General features: G+C 39.8%; 1 protein-coding gene across 3 annotated transcripts in view; it reads left to right on the top strand.

Moving 5' to 3' along the window:
- Positions 1-19426, top strand: part of SLC25A17 (solute carrier family 25 member 17) — a 63596-nt gene that overhangs the window by 23964 nt on the left and 20206 nt on the right. For 2 of the 3 annotated variants that reach the window (XR_004324347.1, XM_032492310.1), the window contains exons 5-8: positions 6487-6603; positions 7528-7673; positions 7759-7854; positions 9492-9574. Coding sequence is in view for 2 of the 3 variants with exons in the window: in XM_032492310.1 (XP_032348201.1) it covers positions 6487-6603; positions 7528-7673; positions 7759-7854; positions 9492-9574 (442 nt within the window). In the remaining variant the exon portion in view is untranslated. Of the gene's footprint in view, positions 1-6486; positions 6604-7527; positions 7674-7758; positions 7855-9491; positions 9575-14415; positions 15288-19426 lie in introns of those variants that run through there. The other variant, XM_006174714.3, reaches the window with a different exon arrangement.

Genomic DNA, 19426 nt, shown 5'->3' with positions numbered 1-19426 from the left:
TTAATTATTCTGTAACTGGAAGTTTGTACCTTTTGACCTCCTTCACCCCTGTTCCCTGCCAGACCAACTTCAACATAAACAGTATAACACACAGGATTTCACTCCCTGAGGAGATGAATGAATAGTTAGGTAGGTAACTCAGGCTAGAAATCTGGAAGTCCTCAGAGAGGGTGCTCTCTTACCCTCCATGTCTGCTTGGTCATCATGAATCGTCCATCAGTCTGTCTCTTAAATATCTCTTGAATGCATTTCCTCTTCTCCATATCCATAGCCATGTCCCCAAATCAAGTGCCATCATCCCTCACCTGGACTGTTGCTCTATTCTGATCTTCTTACCTCTGAAGTCTTCCTTACTAATGCACTTTACATGGTTCTGCCCAAGTAGCCTTTCCAGAAGAATAGTTTTCAAACACTGACATAACTCAAAGAACTCAAGTTTGAGCTTTCTTCACTTGGAAAAACAAATCAGAATAGATCCAAGGTTATCCTGTAGAGAAGAAATCTTCTTTTTTATTTAACTGTAACAAATGGCAATCTAGTATGATCTCTTATACTTACACTTAAAAGTATTTGTAATACCTTAATTTTAATGCATTTTAGTTTATTGCAGCTCATATGTATTTACATTTAAAAGGTTATGATTTTAGTTATAACTGTTTAGTCCAGGACTAACTCATATAACTTTCCATGAAGCTACTAATTTCTGAAATGTATGATTAAATCTTTCCCTTGTTGTTTGTCTGAAGCTGTTTGTTTGCTGACACCTTGTTATCCACTAAGTACACATCATGCCTTGTTCTCTCTCACTGTGCTCTGCTCACTTCCTTTCTAATTCTTACACAGTTTGTAATTATAAGAGATTCTTCCATACCTAGAACAGCTAGACTGGTATAGTAGGGCAGTTAGATTTAAAAAGTCAGTGGAAGTAGGGAGTATCATAAAATGCCTATTATATATCTAAATATTTTATTTTCACCTCAGATGTATGAATACATACTTCTCCAGTTTTTGTGATGAATGGCCAAGGCATATCAGCTCATTGATGAGTGTTTTGTCCTTTTTTTCTTATATAACCATACCTATGATGCTTTCCCTGCTGTAACAGATACAGGTGACATAAGCAGGCTGAAGAAAAGACACAGTTGACTCTTGGTGAGCTTAAAACCCAGCGGGGTGGGAGTGGAAGGGCATGGGCACACTGGTCACATGTCTTCATGTGCTGTGGCACCATAAGTGTGTCCCGTAACGGGAGAGAGGTTTATCTGGTGAGTCCAGTATGTGGAACTGGTTAAAAGTGATCCCCGTGTAATAATGTCATTCTAATTCACTTACATTCTGAAATGTTTTCTTGAGCTTGTGAGAAAAGAATGGAGTTATGCTTAACGTGCAGGGAGAGCCCATAGGTCTGTGTCGATTCTGAACATCATCTATTACATGTCTTTTCAGAGAAATAGTTGAGATCTGCTATTCTAAAATCCCAATCTGGTTATGTTACACCCAGGTTCAGACCCTTCGGTGTCTATCGCTTGCATATGGGATGAAGTCACGGACACCCTTGGCGTATGAGGCCCCTCTCGTACACGTGCAGGATGCGAGCCTGACATGCAGGACCTGCTGTGATACTGCTTACCTCTCTAGCTCTCTCCTGTGCCCTGCCCCGTGCCAGACTGATTCCTCGAGTAGACCCAGCCGTTTAGTGTCTTCATTCCTCTACAGCCACTCTTGTCTGTCTGAAGCAGTCTTACTGCCTTTTTAAATATTATTAACTCCTATTCATCCTTTTATTCTCAACTCAAGCTCCTCCTCTTCAGGAAGCCTTCCATGTTTCTCAAACCCACCACCCCCAGGTTTTATTCTGTGTTAGGCGCCTACGCTTTGTGCTCCAGCACGTTGTGAATAATCTATACTCTGTCTGTGGGCTTACTCTACTGAATAACAACAGTCTGCCTGTTATGTCTTTATCTTTTCCTAGACAGTGAACTCCTTAAATTTAGGCAGAGATTACATTTTTTTATCTTTACATCCCCAGTGTCTTAATGCAGTGCCTGATACATAGAAGGTGCTGATTAAATGCTGAGTGAATGAATTCAATTTAAAAGACCACTCCTCCTGTAATCTTCCAGTTGTGTCACGTGGCATCTCTAGACTTCTGGTTGCCCTACCAAAAGTCTTGAATTGGTCCTCTTTCTCTCTGACCCCACCTCCAATCTATGAGCAAATCCTATTGTCTGTTTCTACACGTGGGGTCTAGAATTCAGCCCCTTTCCCCACCACCACCTGAGTCCAAGCCACCATTAAATCTTACCAGGATTATCTTCAGAGCCCTGCTTCCTCCTTTGTCCTCTTCAGTATGTATGCAACACAGCAGCTGCTGTGACCTTGTTAAAACACAAGTGAGATCGTATTATTTCTCTCTTCAAAGTCCTCCAGTTCCTTCCCTTCTCACTCAGTAAAAGCCAGAGTCCTTACCTGGTCCTACCAAGCCCCATGTGACTTGGCCTGCCTACCCTTCTCCCCACTCACACCACTGCAGGCCGCACTGGCCTCTTCTCCCTGAACACTCCTGGTTGCTTCCCCCTCCAGGCCGTGTGCCTCCTGTTCCCTCGGCCTGGTTCCTGCATGGTTCACTCCCTCACCTCTTTAAAGTCTTTCCCTGAATGGCCACACTGTCTAAACTGGTGTCCTTTTCCATCCCTCTTCTCTGCTTAAATTTTCTTCTTAACCCTTGTGCTCTCACATACTGTGTATTTCACTTGTTTGTCTTGTCTCACACCTTTCCAGTGGGACCTTCAGAGGACAGGAGTTTTCATTTTTTAATTGCTGTGTCATCAGCACCTACTTAGCACATACTGGACACACAGTGCATACAAGATGAGCAGACCATGGCTGAATGGCTTGCAGATAAGCATTGACTTCTCCTAAAATACACAGAAAGTCATTTAAGAAGTGCTAATTCATACCTCAGGTAAAAAAACATCTGCTAGCTAGTTTTACATGTGTTTCCAGTTGACTTAAGAAGGTAGATTTAATATCAAGAAGAGTAAAATTTCTAACAGCTCTGAGAAGAAACAGGCTATTGGGGTGAGACTGAATTCCTATCTTTTGAGAAATTCAAAAATAAAGTGAATAAACGCTTGGTGATTGGGTTAAGTTAGTGGTTCGCAACTGAGACTGATGTTGATCCACAGGGGACATTTATCCATGTCTGGAGGCATTTTTGGTTGTCATAGCTGGCAGGTGCTGCTAGCATCTAGTGGGTTGAGGCCAGGCTGCTGCTCAACATCCCACACAGTAGCACCCCCGGCCCGCCCCAAACAAATGATATCCCGCCCCAAATGTTAGTAGTGTCCCAGTTGAGAGACCCTTGATCAAGTGAATTTTATAGTCCTTTATAATTCTGAAATTCTCTGATGGTAGGTTTCCCTTTTTCTGAAGATAGGGAATTCCTTGGAAATTACTTTCGTGAGTTTTAAACTTCTCCTTATAACATGTTTTTATACCTTAATACCTGCATATTTTTACAATAATTAGAATAGCTTTTTCCTTCCTGCTGTGAACCCTGCCACTGTATTACAATCCCTGTAGGAGTGAGTTTCATTATCTCCAGGGAAAGCCGGAAACAGTATTATTATTTTTCTAATTCTTTCTAGAAACTTAGAGATTTATTATTATTTATTGTATTTTCACAGGAAAAAAAAAAAGCCATATAGCTTAATATATACCCTGGGGAAGAATTTGAGAACAGAACCTTACAGATAACTTAAATGAAGATGATACTGGCTATTTTTATGAAACTGGGGTTTTTATCACTAACTCCTTTTGGATGCAAATGGTGTTATCATTGTGATAGTTGAAATTAACTTCCTATGCTGAGACCTTAAACCTGGTAAGGCAGTATTGTTCCTGCAGTGTATCAAGCTGCATTCCTTTGTAGGGAGCCAAACACTTAGGTTTGTGGCCCTGTCTGCCACTGCAGTGGTCACTGCCCATACATCCCAGAAGTGCACAGCCACTTAGCATACTACATTTTTGTCTTCTCTCCTCAACAAAGGAGACTCATTGCTAAAAAAACTATTCTCAAGATTTCAGAAGTCAATAGCTGTGTTCTGATTTTTCTTTGAATCAGTGAATGATTTTAGTGAGTATGTTCAATTGCTGTTCCCCATCTCTGAATTTTGGTTCTGTTTTCTTGTAAATGATTCTTTATGAAAGAAGAAAGAAAATAGAATCATTCGAACTAGAAGAGAAACAATCTCCTATCCTTAGGTAGGTCACGTTTTCCCACCTTAGAGCTGAAGTAACAGCCACAGCTTGGAACTGGCAGGAGACATCTGCACGTAAACAAGCGGACGGCGTCTTTATCCTGCGGCCACATCCGTCCTGCCTTAGCAGGAGTCTGACTTGCTCATCATGTTCTTCTGTAGCTTGTTTTTCCTCCACGGAAGGCTGTCCTTAGTTTGATTGTATAGGTTGCAAGTTTCCAGTAAAGTTTGGATCCTCAAATATTTTCCCAGAACTCATAAAATGATAGTGGTTAAAAAATACCTCTCCATCTCTTTTGGCTTAGAGGATGAACAAAGTACTTCACTTCTCAAATAAAAGCTGTGAAATATAAAATGTTTTTGTAAGGACTTTGTACTCTTCAGATGATAATAGTGCATTTGCGTGCTTGACCTTGTCCTTAGAATCCTCTCAGTCTTTCAGCTCATGTTGATAGTGGGGATATGTAAGCAGAATTTTAAATAATAGCTAAATCTTAATGTTGGCTGCATTGCCTTGGAAGTGTTTTGTGTGTGCCTACCTCTTGAATAGAACATGAAGGGAACTTTGATTTCTACAGAATTTGTTTAATGGGCAGGCTGCTTCATATGTTTAGAAAGGTGGGTGTACTGTACCTGTCTCCGGTATCCACAAAAGCTCTAGCTCTGAACCCTCCCGTCGTCTTCATCAACAACAACAACACAAAAAGCAGTGGACTACTTAAGCACTTTCTAGTCTGATTTTTCTAGCTGTTGATTTTTTTTTGTTAAGTGATGTGTACTTTGTATTGACTAGGGATACATTATAAAGTCTGGGCAAATGGATGTGTGTTGATATTCTTCTGTCTTGGCCTCTTGGGCACTGCTTTTTTAAAATGAGACTAGCAAGAATCTCTCAGTAAGACTTTTTCAGAAAATAATCAATGCCTCAAGTGACAACGTATAAGTACATTGAATCATGGCTACAGATGACTCCTTGGTGTTATATGTAAAAATATAACAAGTACAACTCATAAAATTATTTGATAATGCCTTTTATTTTGAGAAATATATTCTCATAATGTTCCTAAGAGAGAGGTTCCAAAATATCTTACTTTTGCAGCTGTATACAACTAATGAAAAACCAGAATTTGGATTTCCTGGCAGTTTCACCAAGCTTATCCTTAGTATGTTCTGAGATTCCTTAAATCAAACATTTTTAATCCTGTTGTATTTAAGTGGCTATTAGTAAAAGAAAGTTTCTCTTCCTTATCATTGTGCCTCTTGGTTCTTCAAAGCATGTCTGGAGCCAGATAGCTTGATGTATGGTTGTTTGCTGAGTTTGTTCATTGGTTTACTTGTTCAATATTTTACTTAACAAACATTTATAAAGTGTATACTACTGTGTGTCAGGCACTTTGTTACAACTCTGTCTGGTATTTTTCTTTAATCATTTCAGGACTGATGAGGAATATTTTATTATCTCAAGAAGGTGTTAAATTGGGATCATGTATTTTCACAAAAGAAGCACCTGGCTCATTGTATTGTTCCACTCTGAGGCCACCTTGGGGGGCCAAGATCCCCATCCTTAAGCTTGTAAGGATTATGCTTGTGAAGCTGTTTCAGGTGTTTTTGTGACAGTTCATAACTGCTGCTTGCTGCCTGCCTATCCTAATCCCCCAAGCCATGAGGAACTCTTCCATGAGCCTCTAGTCCATGTTGAAGCACTCTCAAATGTCACCACTTTCTCCCACCTGTCACCCATTGTACTAGATCCATACTCACTTAAAACCATGTGAGCTACTTATATGAGAGTTATAAATGGTGTGTTTTATGTGATATTGTCATGGACTTATTTAGCATGTGATCAATAAGCCACTTCCCCTGTCTTAAAAAGCTGTTTTTAAAAATTACGTATACTTAAAACAGTATCAAAATTGCTACTTTGGATGCTCTATAAATTGACAAACAGATTGCCTCCTGTTATATAGGTGAGGAAACTCATTACTCTTTTCATGTGGAGAGTACTGTTGCCAGCCATTCTGCCATCACCTAGGCTTCTGAATTGCTTCTAACAGTACTGGCTTGTGTTGCACCCGGGCACAGAGGGACACCTTACCTTAGGTCTCCTAGGAGGTCAGTGGCAGAAGTATAGCTGGAAGATTGGTGTGTAGCTTTAATATAAGACAGCAAAGCTTCAAAGATTACATTTTGCTTTCCCTTTGTCTCTCCCTCTTTCTTTCTAAAGGGGTAGTGAACGTGCTGCTAACAACTCCACTCTGGGTGGTAAACACCAGGCTGAAGCTGCAGGGGGCAAAATTTAGAAATGAAGACATTGTACCAACCAACTACAGTGGTATTATTGGTGAGTGTCTCTTGGTCGAGTTTCCATGATAATGCTTATGACAGACAGCCTCACATCTCAGTGTCGAGAAGTAAGCATTTGTTTTGTTCATGTGTCTGTGGATTGATGGGGATTTGACTCATCTAGGCTGACTCCAGCCTGGGAGCCTCAGCTCCGCGTGTCTCTCTTCCTTCTCCTGGGACCAGCCTGAGCGTATACTCTTGGTGATGGCGAAAGCAGAAGAGGACGCGCCCAATCGTACAAGCATATCTCAAGCCCTGTCTGTATCTTGTCTGCTGACCTCCTCTAGACCAAAGCCCATTCAATTTCCAAGCCCCAGGAAGAGGGGGAGAAATATCCCATGGAGTGTAGTGGGAGGGGGTGAATATTTCTGAAGAATAATCTGCTGCACCTTTTTTCTTCTAGTGTTGTCTTTGGATGAAGATACCAAAGTAGTGTAGGATATCTTTGAGCTTCTGCTTTTTAATATATCACATGCCAGGTTCTCCTTTCTCATGTTTCCATCTTTGTAATGAAAACAGTGGTTTTCTTATAAGGCAGTCCTATAAAACGGACTCCAGGAAACTATCTTACTGTTTTCTGTACTAGACTTTGTTGTGAAACACACAAGCCATCAGTTCTCAAGTCTGTGTAATACAGAGTTCCCAGTGGTGGTGATTACTTAGGAAAATTTGACATGTTAACCCCAGGTTTGTCAGGAAGAGTTGCCTGTGATTGAAGTTGGTCTCTCAGTAACTTGGTGACTGTCAGTATCTGATGATTATTCAAAAGTAGTAACTGATTAATTTGCCTCTAAAATGTCATGGCAAGAAGGAAATCTGGATAGAACCGGTATGGTTTGTGTCCTGGGTACATTTGAACAGAATTTGTGTTGTTTTCTCTGGTTAGGGGATTGTCATCACAGGTCCTTGATTTCTTGCTTAGATGCTTTTCACCAGATCATTCGGGATGAAGGAATCTCAGCTTTATGGAATGGCACATTTCCTTCCTTGCTGCTGGTCTTCAATCCTGCCATCCAATTCATGTTCTATGAAGGTTTAAAACGGCAGCTTTTAAAGAAACGAATGAAGGTAATCCCTGATTTTGAAAGCAGCAAATAATCTCTGACACCTTCTTGTTTAGATTGATGTAGTTCATTCTTTCTTTGCTTTCCAGCTTTCTTCTTTGGATGTGTTCATCATTGGTGCAATAGCCAAAGCAATTGCCACCACGGTTACCTATCCCATGCAGACGGTACAGTCAATCCTGAGGGTGAGTCCCTGGATTTAGTCAAACAACATTCTAAAATACGTGGTTTCTCTGTGTGAAGCAATGTTAATGAAGTAGTCAGTTGTTAAGCCAGAGCATTCCTCTTCCATTTTTCCGTTTGTCTGACATTTTGCTAACCAGTCGGGCTATCAGTTGGTTTCCTATTTGGCTTGGAACAAAGTTTACATTTGCAATTTCTTAGGTAACATGGTATCTCAGAAAACCCAAATATGGAGGAAGGTTCTTTAAGGACCTCAGGAAAATGTAAGTTTCCTTCCTTTCGTTCAAGTTGATTTGTTTGGTGTCAGGGTAGATTATCCTTTACAAAATCTTGATTCGTTTAGTTCATTCAAGAGGAATTAATGATTTAGCTTTTCTGAAGCACTTTCAAATTTCTAGTTTTTCATTCATTCAGTTATTTATTCATTGAGATACGTCTCTTTTAAGCACCCACTCTGTGTGAGGAGCTGGGTGCACATGATGAATAAAAGAGTCCCCGCCCTTAGAGGGGTAACAGAGGAGAGAATGAACAGATAAATAAGCGAGATATAGATAATTACAAGTTCAGGAAAGGACTTACAGGAAGTGAACAGCATCCTGTGACTTAGTGGAGAGCAGCATGGTGGGGAGCTTCCTAAATGGCATGACTGGGAATGGGCTCCTTTGTGGAGCCACGTGTAAATCAAGACTTAAGGGCAGCTAAGGATCCAGCCGTGCCAAGTGCGGGAGGAAGAGTATTCTAGACGGAGGAAATGCGATGTGTCAAGAGCTTGGTGAGTCCTAGGAACTGAAAGGAGGCCATTGTGGCTGGCGGTGGCTCGGGGAGATTGGGAAGTAGCAGGGAGGCTGTAGGTGAGGACAGTGGGAAGCCTTGCAGGGCTTTAGACTGGGGCGTAATGTGGTCTGATTAACAATTTGAGAAGATTACTGTGACTGTTCAGTGGAGAGATAAGAGGAGGCTGTTTCAGTAATACAGGGGAGACATGATGGTGGCCTGGACTTGAAGTCTAGCAGTGGAGAGGAGAGACCAGGTGAGGACAGATTCAAGGTCTGTTTGGGAGAAAAAATTCAAAGAACTTGCTGATGAGTAAAATGAGGGTGGAAGTGAAAGTATTTCAGTTCAAAAATATGATTACCTTCTGTTAAAAGTATTTTTACTAGTGTACTATTTTTAAATTGGTAGCTAACATAAAGGAATTCAGTAGCGTTCAGATAAATTGTTTTGACACTTTCGTAGTACAGAGATTTAATGTGAAGAGCTTGGACTACAGAGATTCTAATTGATGAGTGTTTATCAGAACTTCTTAAAGAACTGAAAGCCATGCCATCAATATCGACATCATCACGGGCATGGTTTTTAATTTTGAGGTAGAATTTTCCCCTACGATTCTCTGTAAAATGAAAATTCTCATGCTTGCTTCACTGAAAAAATGTTTCTTATTTTCACTTATTTCATTGAAATATTTCATTTATTTCATTGAAAAATAGAGTATTAATGAAATCTACATACTAATTGGATATTTTTATTACCTTATGCTGTAAGATATTACTCCAACATAATTTCCTTTACAGGTAGAAATTAAGAAAAAGGAAGCAGTAGCAAAGAGTAATTATTTGATTTTTTTTTTCTTCCTCCTCAGTTTGGACGTCACAGACTAAACCCAGAAAACAGAACCCTGGGGAGTCTTCGGAATGTTCTCTATCTTCTTCACCAGCGAGTAAGGTGAGCTTCGTAGATGTTTCACATTCTGTCCTCTCTTAACAGCCATCTCTGCCAAGAAGTGGTTGTGTTTGCTTATCTTGCACCACTGCCTTGGCAGTGGCAGCCCAGAAACTTCTCCCTTGCCTGCTGTGCTCACAGATTTCTCACTTTTGGGGCTTAGTGAGATATGACAGCATTTTGGAAATATTACAGAAAAGTGCAGGGCCTTATTCTTTGTTCGTTACAAATATTCAGGACACCTTCAGAAGGGGAATGCTCCTGTGAAATCCTGCCATTTGTGACAACATGGCTGGACCTTGTAGGTATTATGTTAAGTGAAATAAGTCAGGCGGAGAAGGACAAATACCATGTGATTTCACTCATGTGGAATCTTTTTTTTTTTTTTTCATGTGGAATCTTAAAAAAAAAAAAAGCTCATTGAGGCAGAGAACACATTGGTGGTTACCAGAGAGGAAGAGGGTTCGAGGGCAAAATGGATGAAAGGAGTCAACTGTACGTAATGGATGGTTATTAGACTTGTGGTGGTGATCAGTGTGTAGTGCACACAGATGTCAAATTATAATGCTGTACACCTGAAACATGGAATTAAAAATAAGAGAGAGCCCTCCTATAATCTAACGTAGAGACCATCCTGCTGAGTAGTGCTCCGTCAGTGGCATATCCTGTGACCTCTCGTAGATAGAAACAAGCAGCTATCAGAGAGCCGCAGTCAGAGTGGGAAAGCGGGGGGAGCAGGAAGAGTTACAACAACTTCATAATGGTGACAACAGTGGTGATGGTGATGACAGTAGCTAACATTTTTGAGTGCTCGCTGTGTGGCAGGCACTGTGCTGAATGCTCTGCATAGGCAAGCTCACCTAATCTGAACAATTGCCCTGTGAGGCAGGTACTATTGTCATTTCTCTGTTTCATTTAAAGAAACTGATCCCTCGGGAAGTCAGATAAGTCAGAGCACCTTTGAAGCAAAAGCTGCTATAACTTTATTACTGTTCCTAGATGTAAGATATTTTGAAAATAAACTTATTACAAAGATAGAATATGCTTGGGATTAAAAAAAATCAAAGATAAAGAAGTGGTATAAAGTAAAAACTAAATGCCCACCATAACCAGTGTTGGCAAAAATGTGAAGCAACCAGAATCTTCTTGTGCTAGTGGGAATTCAGAATGGCACGACCACTTTTTCCAAAGAATGCAGTTTGACATTCTGTTAAGTTAAACCGACACCTACCATAGACCCAGCCATTCTCCTTCAAGGTATTTACTGGAGAGAAATGAAGTATATCTACACGAAGACCTGTACATAAATGTTAATAGCAGCTTTCTTTGTAAGAGTCAAAAACTGGAAACACCCCAAATGCCCATCATCAGGGGAGGAGGTACAATTTGTGATATATCTATACAGTGGAATACTATTCAGAAATCAGAAGGAAGGAATTACTGATACATGCAACAACATAGATAGATCTCAAAATAATTATGCTGAGTAAAAGAAGTCATACAAAAAAGAATTCATACTGTATGATTCCACTTACATAGAACTTAGAAAATGCAAATGATCAATAGTGACAGAAAACAGATCAGTGGTTGCCTGGGGCCAGAGTAGGGGAAGAGGGGGAACGGTTACAGAGGGAGATGAGGATAATTTTGGAGGTGATGGATATGTTCACTACGTTGAATGTGGTGATGGTTTCACGAGTGTACATCAGTCAGAACTCATTAAATTGAAGTCATTTAAATGTCAGGAAAGCTATAAATACATGCATCCTTACTGTTTTCTCTCTCTCCTTTCCCTTTTCCAAGAGGTAGTCACTGTTAACAAAAAGTGTATAGATTTCCAGAATACTGCATAAAACATACATTTTTGGGTATTTGTTTTTATACAAATGGGATTATATGGGAATATTGCTTTGCAAACTTGCATTTTTATAAACTTAATGTTATAAAAAAAATAAGTAAACTTAATGTTACAAACAAGCCTCCATATCAATATCTATATTAGATTATTTTTTAATGACTGCCTTGTTTTTTGTTACATAACATACCATAATTTATTGACTAATACACTTATGGTGAATATTTAGTTTGTTTCCAAGTTTTGCCTTTATAAAGATTGATAAAAGAATAGCCCATAAATTCAGCTTTGCACACCTGAGTGATTGTATTGCAGAGAAAATTCCTTCAAGTAGAATCACTTGGTTAAGAAGTTTGAACGTATAAAATTTTGATAAGTGTTGCCATATTGATCCAAAAAAAGTGATACCAATTTCCATAGCATTGTGAGAGTTAAGAAAGATGTAGTTAAGAAAATTAAGAACATAGTGTTAACTAGAAATCTGCAGGGTTATATAGTTTTCAGATCCAGTGTGTTTTCACATCTCTCATCTTGTTTGGTTTTCACTCAACCTTGTGAGTGTGGAAGGGTGACTGTATTCCAGTTTTTGCAGATTAGGAAACAGATTTAGAGAAGGAAAGTGATTTTCCCAGCACAAGGCAGATGGAGGCGGAGCCAAATGTTCAAACTCATATGCTCAGTAAGCACTCAGGAACTTATTAATGAATGAATGAAGAACTTTTCTTCATCCACTAGAATGTTCTACAATGATGGAAATATCTGTGCTGTTCAGTAGGGTCACCACTAACCACATGTGGTTGTTGAAGCACTTGAAATATGGCCAGTACAACTGAGGAACTGAATTTTTAATTTTACTTAAATTTAAATTTCCACATGTGGCTAATAGCTACTATATCGGACAGGAGAGTATACCATGCCTCGCCTCTCCAGAATTCTGATTGATTAAGAATCACCTGAAGTGCTTGTTAAAATACTGATTCATGCCTCCCCTCTGGGGTGGGACCTGGCAATCTTCATTTCTAAACAGACGCTGGTGATTCTGATGTGAGTGGATATAGAGAAAAATTCACACCAGTCTATCTTTCCTTTACTGCTCACACAGGACACTTCACTTTGGGCACTTCTGGTCACCAGATGTGGGGGTGGGTTCCTGCGCCAAGCAATTCTGTGTAATACCAGCTGAGTGCCCTAAAATTTAACTCAATTCTGACACTGTCTACCTGGAGATAGCATTAGATCCCACAGGTTCAGTAAGGGCTCACTCCCATGATACTGACCCCCATTTCAGGTGACAGTCACAAGTAGTAGGTCCCCAGGTTACACAGAACTTCTGTCTGACTTGGCTGCAGATTAGAGGTTGCCGTGACCTCCTCTCTCTTGGATTCGATTGTTTGCTGGAGCAGCTCACCGAACTCAGGGGAACACTTATTTATGTTTACCAGTTTATTAAAGGCTATGATAAAGGGTTCAGGCTAACAGCCGGATAAAGAGCTCTGGGAGGCTCCTAAGCACTAGGGCTGCTGTCCCTGGAGTGCTGGGGTGCGTCTCTCTCTTGGTACGTGGGTGTGCTTACCAACCTGGAAGCTCTCTGAACCCTATACTTTGGGGATTTTTGTGGAGGCTTCATCACATGGGCATGATCCATCATTAACTCCTTTTGCAGCCCCCTTCCCTCTCTGGAGAATGGTGGGTGGGGCTGAAAATCCCAAGCTTCTGATCATGGCTTGGTCTTTCTGGTGACCAGCCCCACCCAGGAGCCCTCCCAGAGCCTTTAGAACGAAAGACACTGCTATCACCCAGGAAGTTAAAGGATTTAGGAGCTCTGTGTCAGGAACTAGGATCAAAGGCCAAATATTAGAGTAAGAAATGCTCCTAGTGCTCTTACCACTTAGGAAATTACGAGGGTTTTAGGAACTCTGTGCCAGGAACTGAGGAAGGAGACCAGTATATGTTTTTTCTGTTATCTCACAGCAAACCTAATCTTGAGAAACACTGCAGTGGACTTTCTTGGGGGAACGTAATTCAAGTTGGTCAATGAACTAGAAATCATGAGTTAAGGCTTTCATTCCCATTTATGACATGATTTGTTCCAAATAATAGATTTTCATACATAGCAAATATATAAAACATAGACTAGCTTCTGAATAGAGCACTCGATTAGCTTTAATATCTCAGTCTGCCTGCCATATGTAGCCCTGGACTTGCTGATGAACTTGCATGTGAGATGAACTCACTCTCAACAAGGAACTTTGGAGGCGGCATTTCCTCTGAATTCTTGGTCCTAGCTGGAGCATTCTTCATGTGGTTGGAGCAGTGGTTCTAAAGGGCTGGTCTCCAGGCTAGTGTCATCCTCCTCCTCACCTGGGAGCGTGTTAGAAATGCAAATTCTTGAATCCCATTCCAGACTGAATGAATCAGAAACCCTGGACTGGACCCAGCAGTCTGTGGTCCACTGAGCCTTTCAGGCGATTCTGGTGTACGCTAAATTTGAGAACCTCAAGGTTAGACAGTCATATGTATGGGAAGACTCAGCATTGGATAGCTTTTCATTTCTGTCACTTTCTCTAGTTCTGTTGAGGCTAAAATGATGTAAATCAAATGGCAGCTTTCCTACCACTTAGGGACTGTTAGGTTGAAATAGCCAAGTTAGGAGAACATTAAAGTAAAGCTCTAAAAAGTTCTTTGTCATATCCCAGACTTTGGCATTAAGATGATTTTAGGATTTTAGGATCTGCACCCTATCTGTGGGATATTGTCAGCATTCTACAAATTAATGGTGGCTATGAAGAAATACTAAACATTCACCAGTCCCTGAATACCTTTAAAGATAGAAAATACCTAAACAACAGAAGTCTGTTAATATTTAAAACTTCCATTGCTTGTTTTGATCCTAAGGATAAACCTTTGCAAAGTAGTTTGTTTCTTTAAAACAGGAGTTGACTTTTATAAAGAAAATCTTCTGTTTTTTTCCAAACCTCTTCCCTTTTAGGCGTTTTGGAATAATGGGGCTCTACAAAGGCCTTGAAGCCAAACTGCTGCAGACAGTCCTCACTGCTGCTCTCATGTTCCTTGTTTATGAGAAACTGACGGCCGCTACCTTCACGGTGATGGGGCTGAAGAGCGTGCGTAAGCCCTGAGAGCCCTTCCACTGCCGAGCGCGCGGTGGTGCCCAGGACGAGGGCTTCCTTCTGTGTGTCTTTTACTTGCTCCTTCCACTGAGAACTTTACCCTCATTGGCTTGAAACACATCTAAGGTTAAACATGGGATATAGCCGGCCTGACCCATTACCAACTTAATTTTGATGATGGTTGGTTGAATTTTGTGGGGGAGGTTGGACTAATGGCCATATGAAAAGAAAACATTATTGAAAACCTAAAAATGACAGTTTGTGGGGTTTATTGGTTTCTTGAGGGGAATGGACTATGACCCTCATGTATAATCTTTTCCAGTGAAAATCTTTCTTAAATTTACCAGCCATTCTGTCTCCCAGGACCCTCCCCCAGGTTCTAGGACAAATTTGCTACCATGTAATTCCTCTCATATACTTTTGTAAGTCTTCATCTTGGCACTTTCCTTGCTAAAAATGTTATGGCTATGCCATGGGCATGACTTTTTTTGTTGGGGTTGTTTTCTCCTGCTTAAAGAAAGGTGTCTTCTTCAGTGTGTGAGCTATTTATTTTGTGGGGGAAGTGAAAATTATTAATCCCAAATGATTCTCTTTTAAACTATTTGTAAACATCACTTATTCTTTAGTATTTGATGTAATTAAAAATATTTATTTTGAATCAATTTTTTATTACAAAACTTGAGGTTTCATAAATTCATCCATACAAACCCCAATAAATTGTCAGCACAAAAGACATTCTTAGACGTTGCCCTTATTACAGTATTACATTGGGTTTGCAGCCAGCTGATAAGAATCACAGAAAAGGGGGAGGGAGCAGACACTTTGTTTAGGCTCTGGAATATCATCTTTCTTTACAAACTCCTGGGAGAGGCTGTATGTTTTAAGAATAAACATCTGATTGCGGTTATTTCTTTTTGGAAACATTCCTTAGAGTCCTGCTGCTCAGAGCGTTGTGTCTCTGAGTAGCATTGACATCACCTGGGAGCTTGTTGGACATGCAGTCCCAGACCTTCTGGGTCATATTCTGCATTTTAACAAGATACCCAGGTGATTTGTACTCTCATTAAAGTTCAAGGGACCTTAGGAGCCCCTGACCCCACAAGAGATAAAATTGGTTTCAATTATAGAAACCAAAACAGATTGTTCTCAAAGGAAAGATAGACTAATGTATTAAAACAACCTCTGAAAAAGCTGGGAGTCCTAGTCGTCATTTACTTTTGCCACATAGCACGTATTGAGGTTGGATGGACTTTTGTTATGTGGCCAGGAATGAATTTAGACATCTCAGGGCACTCAAGAAGCAAACTCTCTTGACATTAGTAGAACAACAGCTCTTTGGGTTCTTAACTTGGTTTTTGTCCCTGTAACAAAATGACAGGTTTTTCATTTATAAGTCTAATTCATTCAGAGTCAGAGAGAGTGGTAATGAAGTGTCTATGGACTTCAGTATTTAAGTTCAATTTTGAGAGTGGAAGTTTCCTTTCTCTTATTTCCCCTCTGGTCCCTGTGGTAATTTCAAAATATGTGATTATTAAACTAGTAGTAATTGAAAGATTGTTATGTTGTTCCAGAAAGCAAGACTTAAGAGGAACTAATAATCTGGAACTAGACTGAACACTCCCCTGTTTAAGCTAGAGAATTAAAGACAGAGGATTGGCCCTATTACTACTTTTTTTTAAATTGAAGTATAGTCAGTTTGCAATGTTGTGTCAGTTTCTGGTGTACAGCATGTTTCCATCATACGTATACATACATATGTTTGTTTTCATATTCTTTTTCATTATAGGTTACTACAAGATATTGAACATAGTTCCCCACAGGAAAAGAATGATCATAAAGGTGCCATGTGTACTTTTGTTACTGTTTTAACTATGCTGTTTGCCTTGGAACTTGAATTTTGAACTCAAGGTATTATAGGTTGATTTGTTAAAATAATTTCCAAGTCAAGTTATATAGTTACATTAGATGTTTATGATGTGACAATGTATTTGATGCTTCTTTTTTTCTGATTTTATGAGGGAACAATTTCATACTGAGGTTTTGTGTCCCCTTTGGAAGCTACCAGACTCACTACATAGTTGAAACTAGGTAATGACTCACTCAGTTTTGTAACCTTTGACTAATAATAACTTATGTGAGAAAGCTAAGGAGTTGAAACCTATGCTAGGGAAATGGAAAGATTTTCTTTTTGAGTCTTTATGCAGTTTCTTTAGAATGTGAGGAGTAAGAGCCTTAGAGATTTATATTAGTGTCACTGCAGTAGAAAATTTAATTTCTGTAAGTATTTAATCTGTGTGTTGAAGTGGACACTAATATTTCCACTCTTGTTTCTTTCACAGTTAAGCTTGAAACGCAGAAATAGGATTTACCATAAGAACATAAGCAGTGGGCGTTAGAATCTCGGGTTTTATTGACTAGCAAGTTACGTCATCGCCTTGTGCTTCAGCTCTTTGATAAGTGGAGATAATAATACTCACTACCCACTTCAGAGGATGTTTGAGAGCGAATGATGTCAGCTAAATCTTTTTATGATCGTGAGAGAGGGAAGATGTGAGTGAAACTTATGACAAGCCTGGATTTGTCTAGCAATTTATCTTCCTGAAGCTTGTACACTTTCCCATTTTATAGTCCCAATATCTCTGTGAAATAAGTAGGGACAAGTAATAATGTCCCCATTTAATTAACAAAGAAATTGAGACAGTTTTTGGAGCCACTGTCTTGCCTGGTTGGAGCTGGAACTAGAATTGAGTTTCCTATAGTCTAGTATAATGATTATGAGAACAGGTTCTGGAATTAGACAGACCCAGGTTCAACCCTGGTCCTGCTCCTGAGCAGCTGTGGGAACAAAGCAATTACTGAACTGGTATAAAACTCAGTTTCCTCAACTGTGAAATGGAGATCTTGATAAACCTACCTCATAGGGTGATTGTGAGGATTAAATGAGATCATAGACATAAATTGCTTAGCACAATGCTTGCCACATGAGAAAAGCTAGATAAATGTTAGTGGTGGCCATTATTATATTATTATTATTGATGAGGGATATGACTGTTTGAACAGATATAAATGCGGTTCAGTGGAAAGCACTGTGGATTCTGAGCCAGACCTGGGTTCAGATTTTCATTCTATCACTTAAAAGCATTGTGGGGCATAGACAAGTTATTTCCTCACCTTTCTGAGTCTTTATGTGTTTATCTGTCCAGTAGAAATGATTATCTTGCAAGGCTGTTTTATATTTATTTTTTATTTTTCTTTAGTCCTTTAATCTTGCAAGATAATCATTTCTGTTGGACAGATGAGGATGTAGATATAAATACATACATGCACCTGGCACAGTATATGACATATATATGGGCTTAATAAGTGGCGGGGTTTTCTATTGACATGTAATTGACACATAACATATCAGTTTCAGATGTACAACATGATGATTCAATATATGTGTATATTGCAAAATGATCACCATATTTAAGTAACTAAACATCTGTCAAAATGTCCATCAGATAAATGCCGTTTGAACCAAAAAAACCAACTAGGTTTTACTTTGGGGCCATGTTTCCTCTTTCCATTTGTTTTAATTGTGAACATGTCTTTTCTGGGAGGCTTTGGTGTATCTTCAAAAGTGAAGCCAAATCCGGTAATTTTATGTTTTATCCAGTGTTCAAAGTAAGTCCCCCAAACATTTATTATTAATCAGTAAAATATGAACTGGTTCAATAGCAGAAAATCACTGACTGAACTAGTGTCTCATCTTGGCTCTCTGGAAAAGCTAAAGAATAGTGACTTCATGGCTCCAAATGCCACACTTCTCTGGAGAGCACTCCCTCTGGACAGGTAAATTACTTACCTGGCTCGGATGACTGTCACTAGAATACGAAATATATATGAAGGCTCACTTGTATGATATTTACATATGCAGTAAATGTAATTGTACCCCAACAGGGTTTTTACCACTATACAAAGAAAAGGCCTTGTGTTAGTGCTGATGTTCGTGGGGCACACGTAGCCTCTGAAAATGATGTTCATTGGGACATAATGCACAAGAAAATAACGTATCCATGGGCTAGGTGAGAAAAGAAAAGAAAGGAAATTACTATGTAAAGACAGAGTAAAGAGGAAATTAGGAGATGGACATGAGGATCAAGGGGAAGGAGGGACAAGGTACCAATGCCTAGCACAGCACTCAAGAAGACATGCTCAAAGAGTATGTGACAACTGGGCATGAACTGTGGAACCCAGCAAATGAGATCCAGTCTGTAGTGAAGGGGAAAGGGAAGGAAGCTCAGTTTGGAACTAACCATGAGAATGGGTCATGGAACTTCCATGCATTGAGTGCCTAGTAATTTACATACATCTTGATATCCTTATAATAACTAAATATATGAGGTTCATTCCCATTAACAGGTAAGTTACTTAAGGCTTCAAGAGTAACTTATCTATGGTCACTCAGTGATTGGGGGGTCAGGATTTAAAATGTAGGCTGACTCCAGAACTTTCTACTTTGCCTCAGTACATCCCTCAGTTGTTCATAAAAGTAAGCCTTCTGAGCCAGTGCGTGGTTCCCTTTTATAACCTGGAGGCGCACATGATTCGAGACGTGTGATTCTTTTTGTGATGAACTATCTGAGCCCCATATGATGCTACCAAGCTCAGGGGAAGCCTGTGGCCTCTGGATCCAAGGGTGGCTTCTTAAACCCATGCTGTTTGGGGCCCCAGTGCCTGCATTTATACTTTGTGGTGTATTAGGAATCTCTTCCTACTATTCTTGCTGAACTCCTGCCCAGGTCAGGCGTCAGATTTCCTGAAAGCGTTTCTGGAGCTTTCTACCCACCCACCTTCAAAGACCTCTGTACTCCTATACTATTTCGTGCA

This window comes from Camelus ferus, chromosome 12 (genome assembly GCF_009834535.1).
Source record: "Camelus ferus isolate YT-003-E chromosome 12, BCGSAC_Cfer_1.0, whole genome shotgun sequence".
NCBI lineage: Eukaryota > Metazoa > Chordata > Mammalia > Artiodactyla > Camelidae > Camelus > Camelus ferus.
Note: the sequence above shows the minus strand (reverse complement) of the source record. Positions and strands in the feature narration are given on the sequence as shown.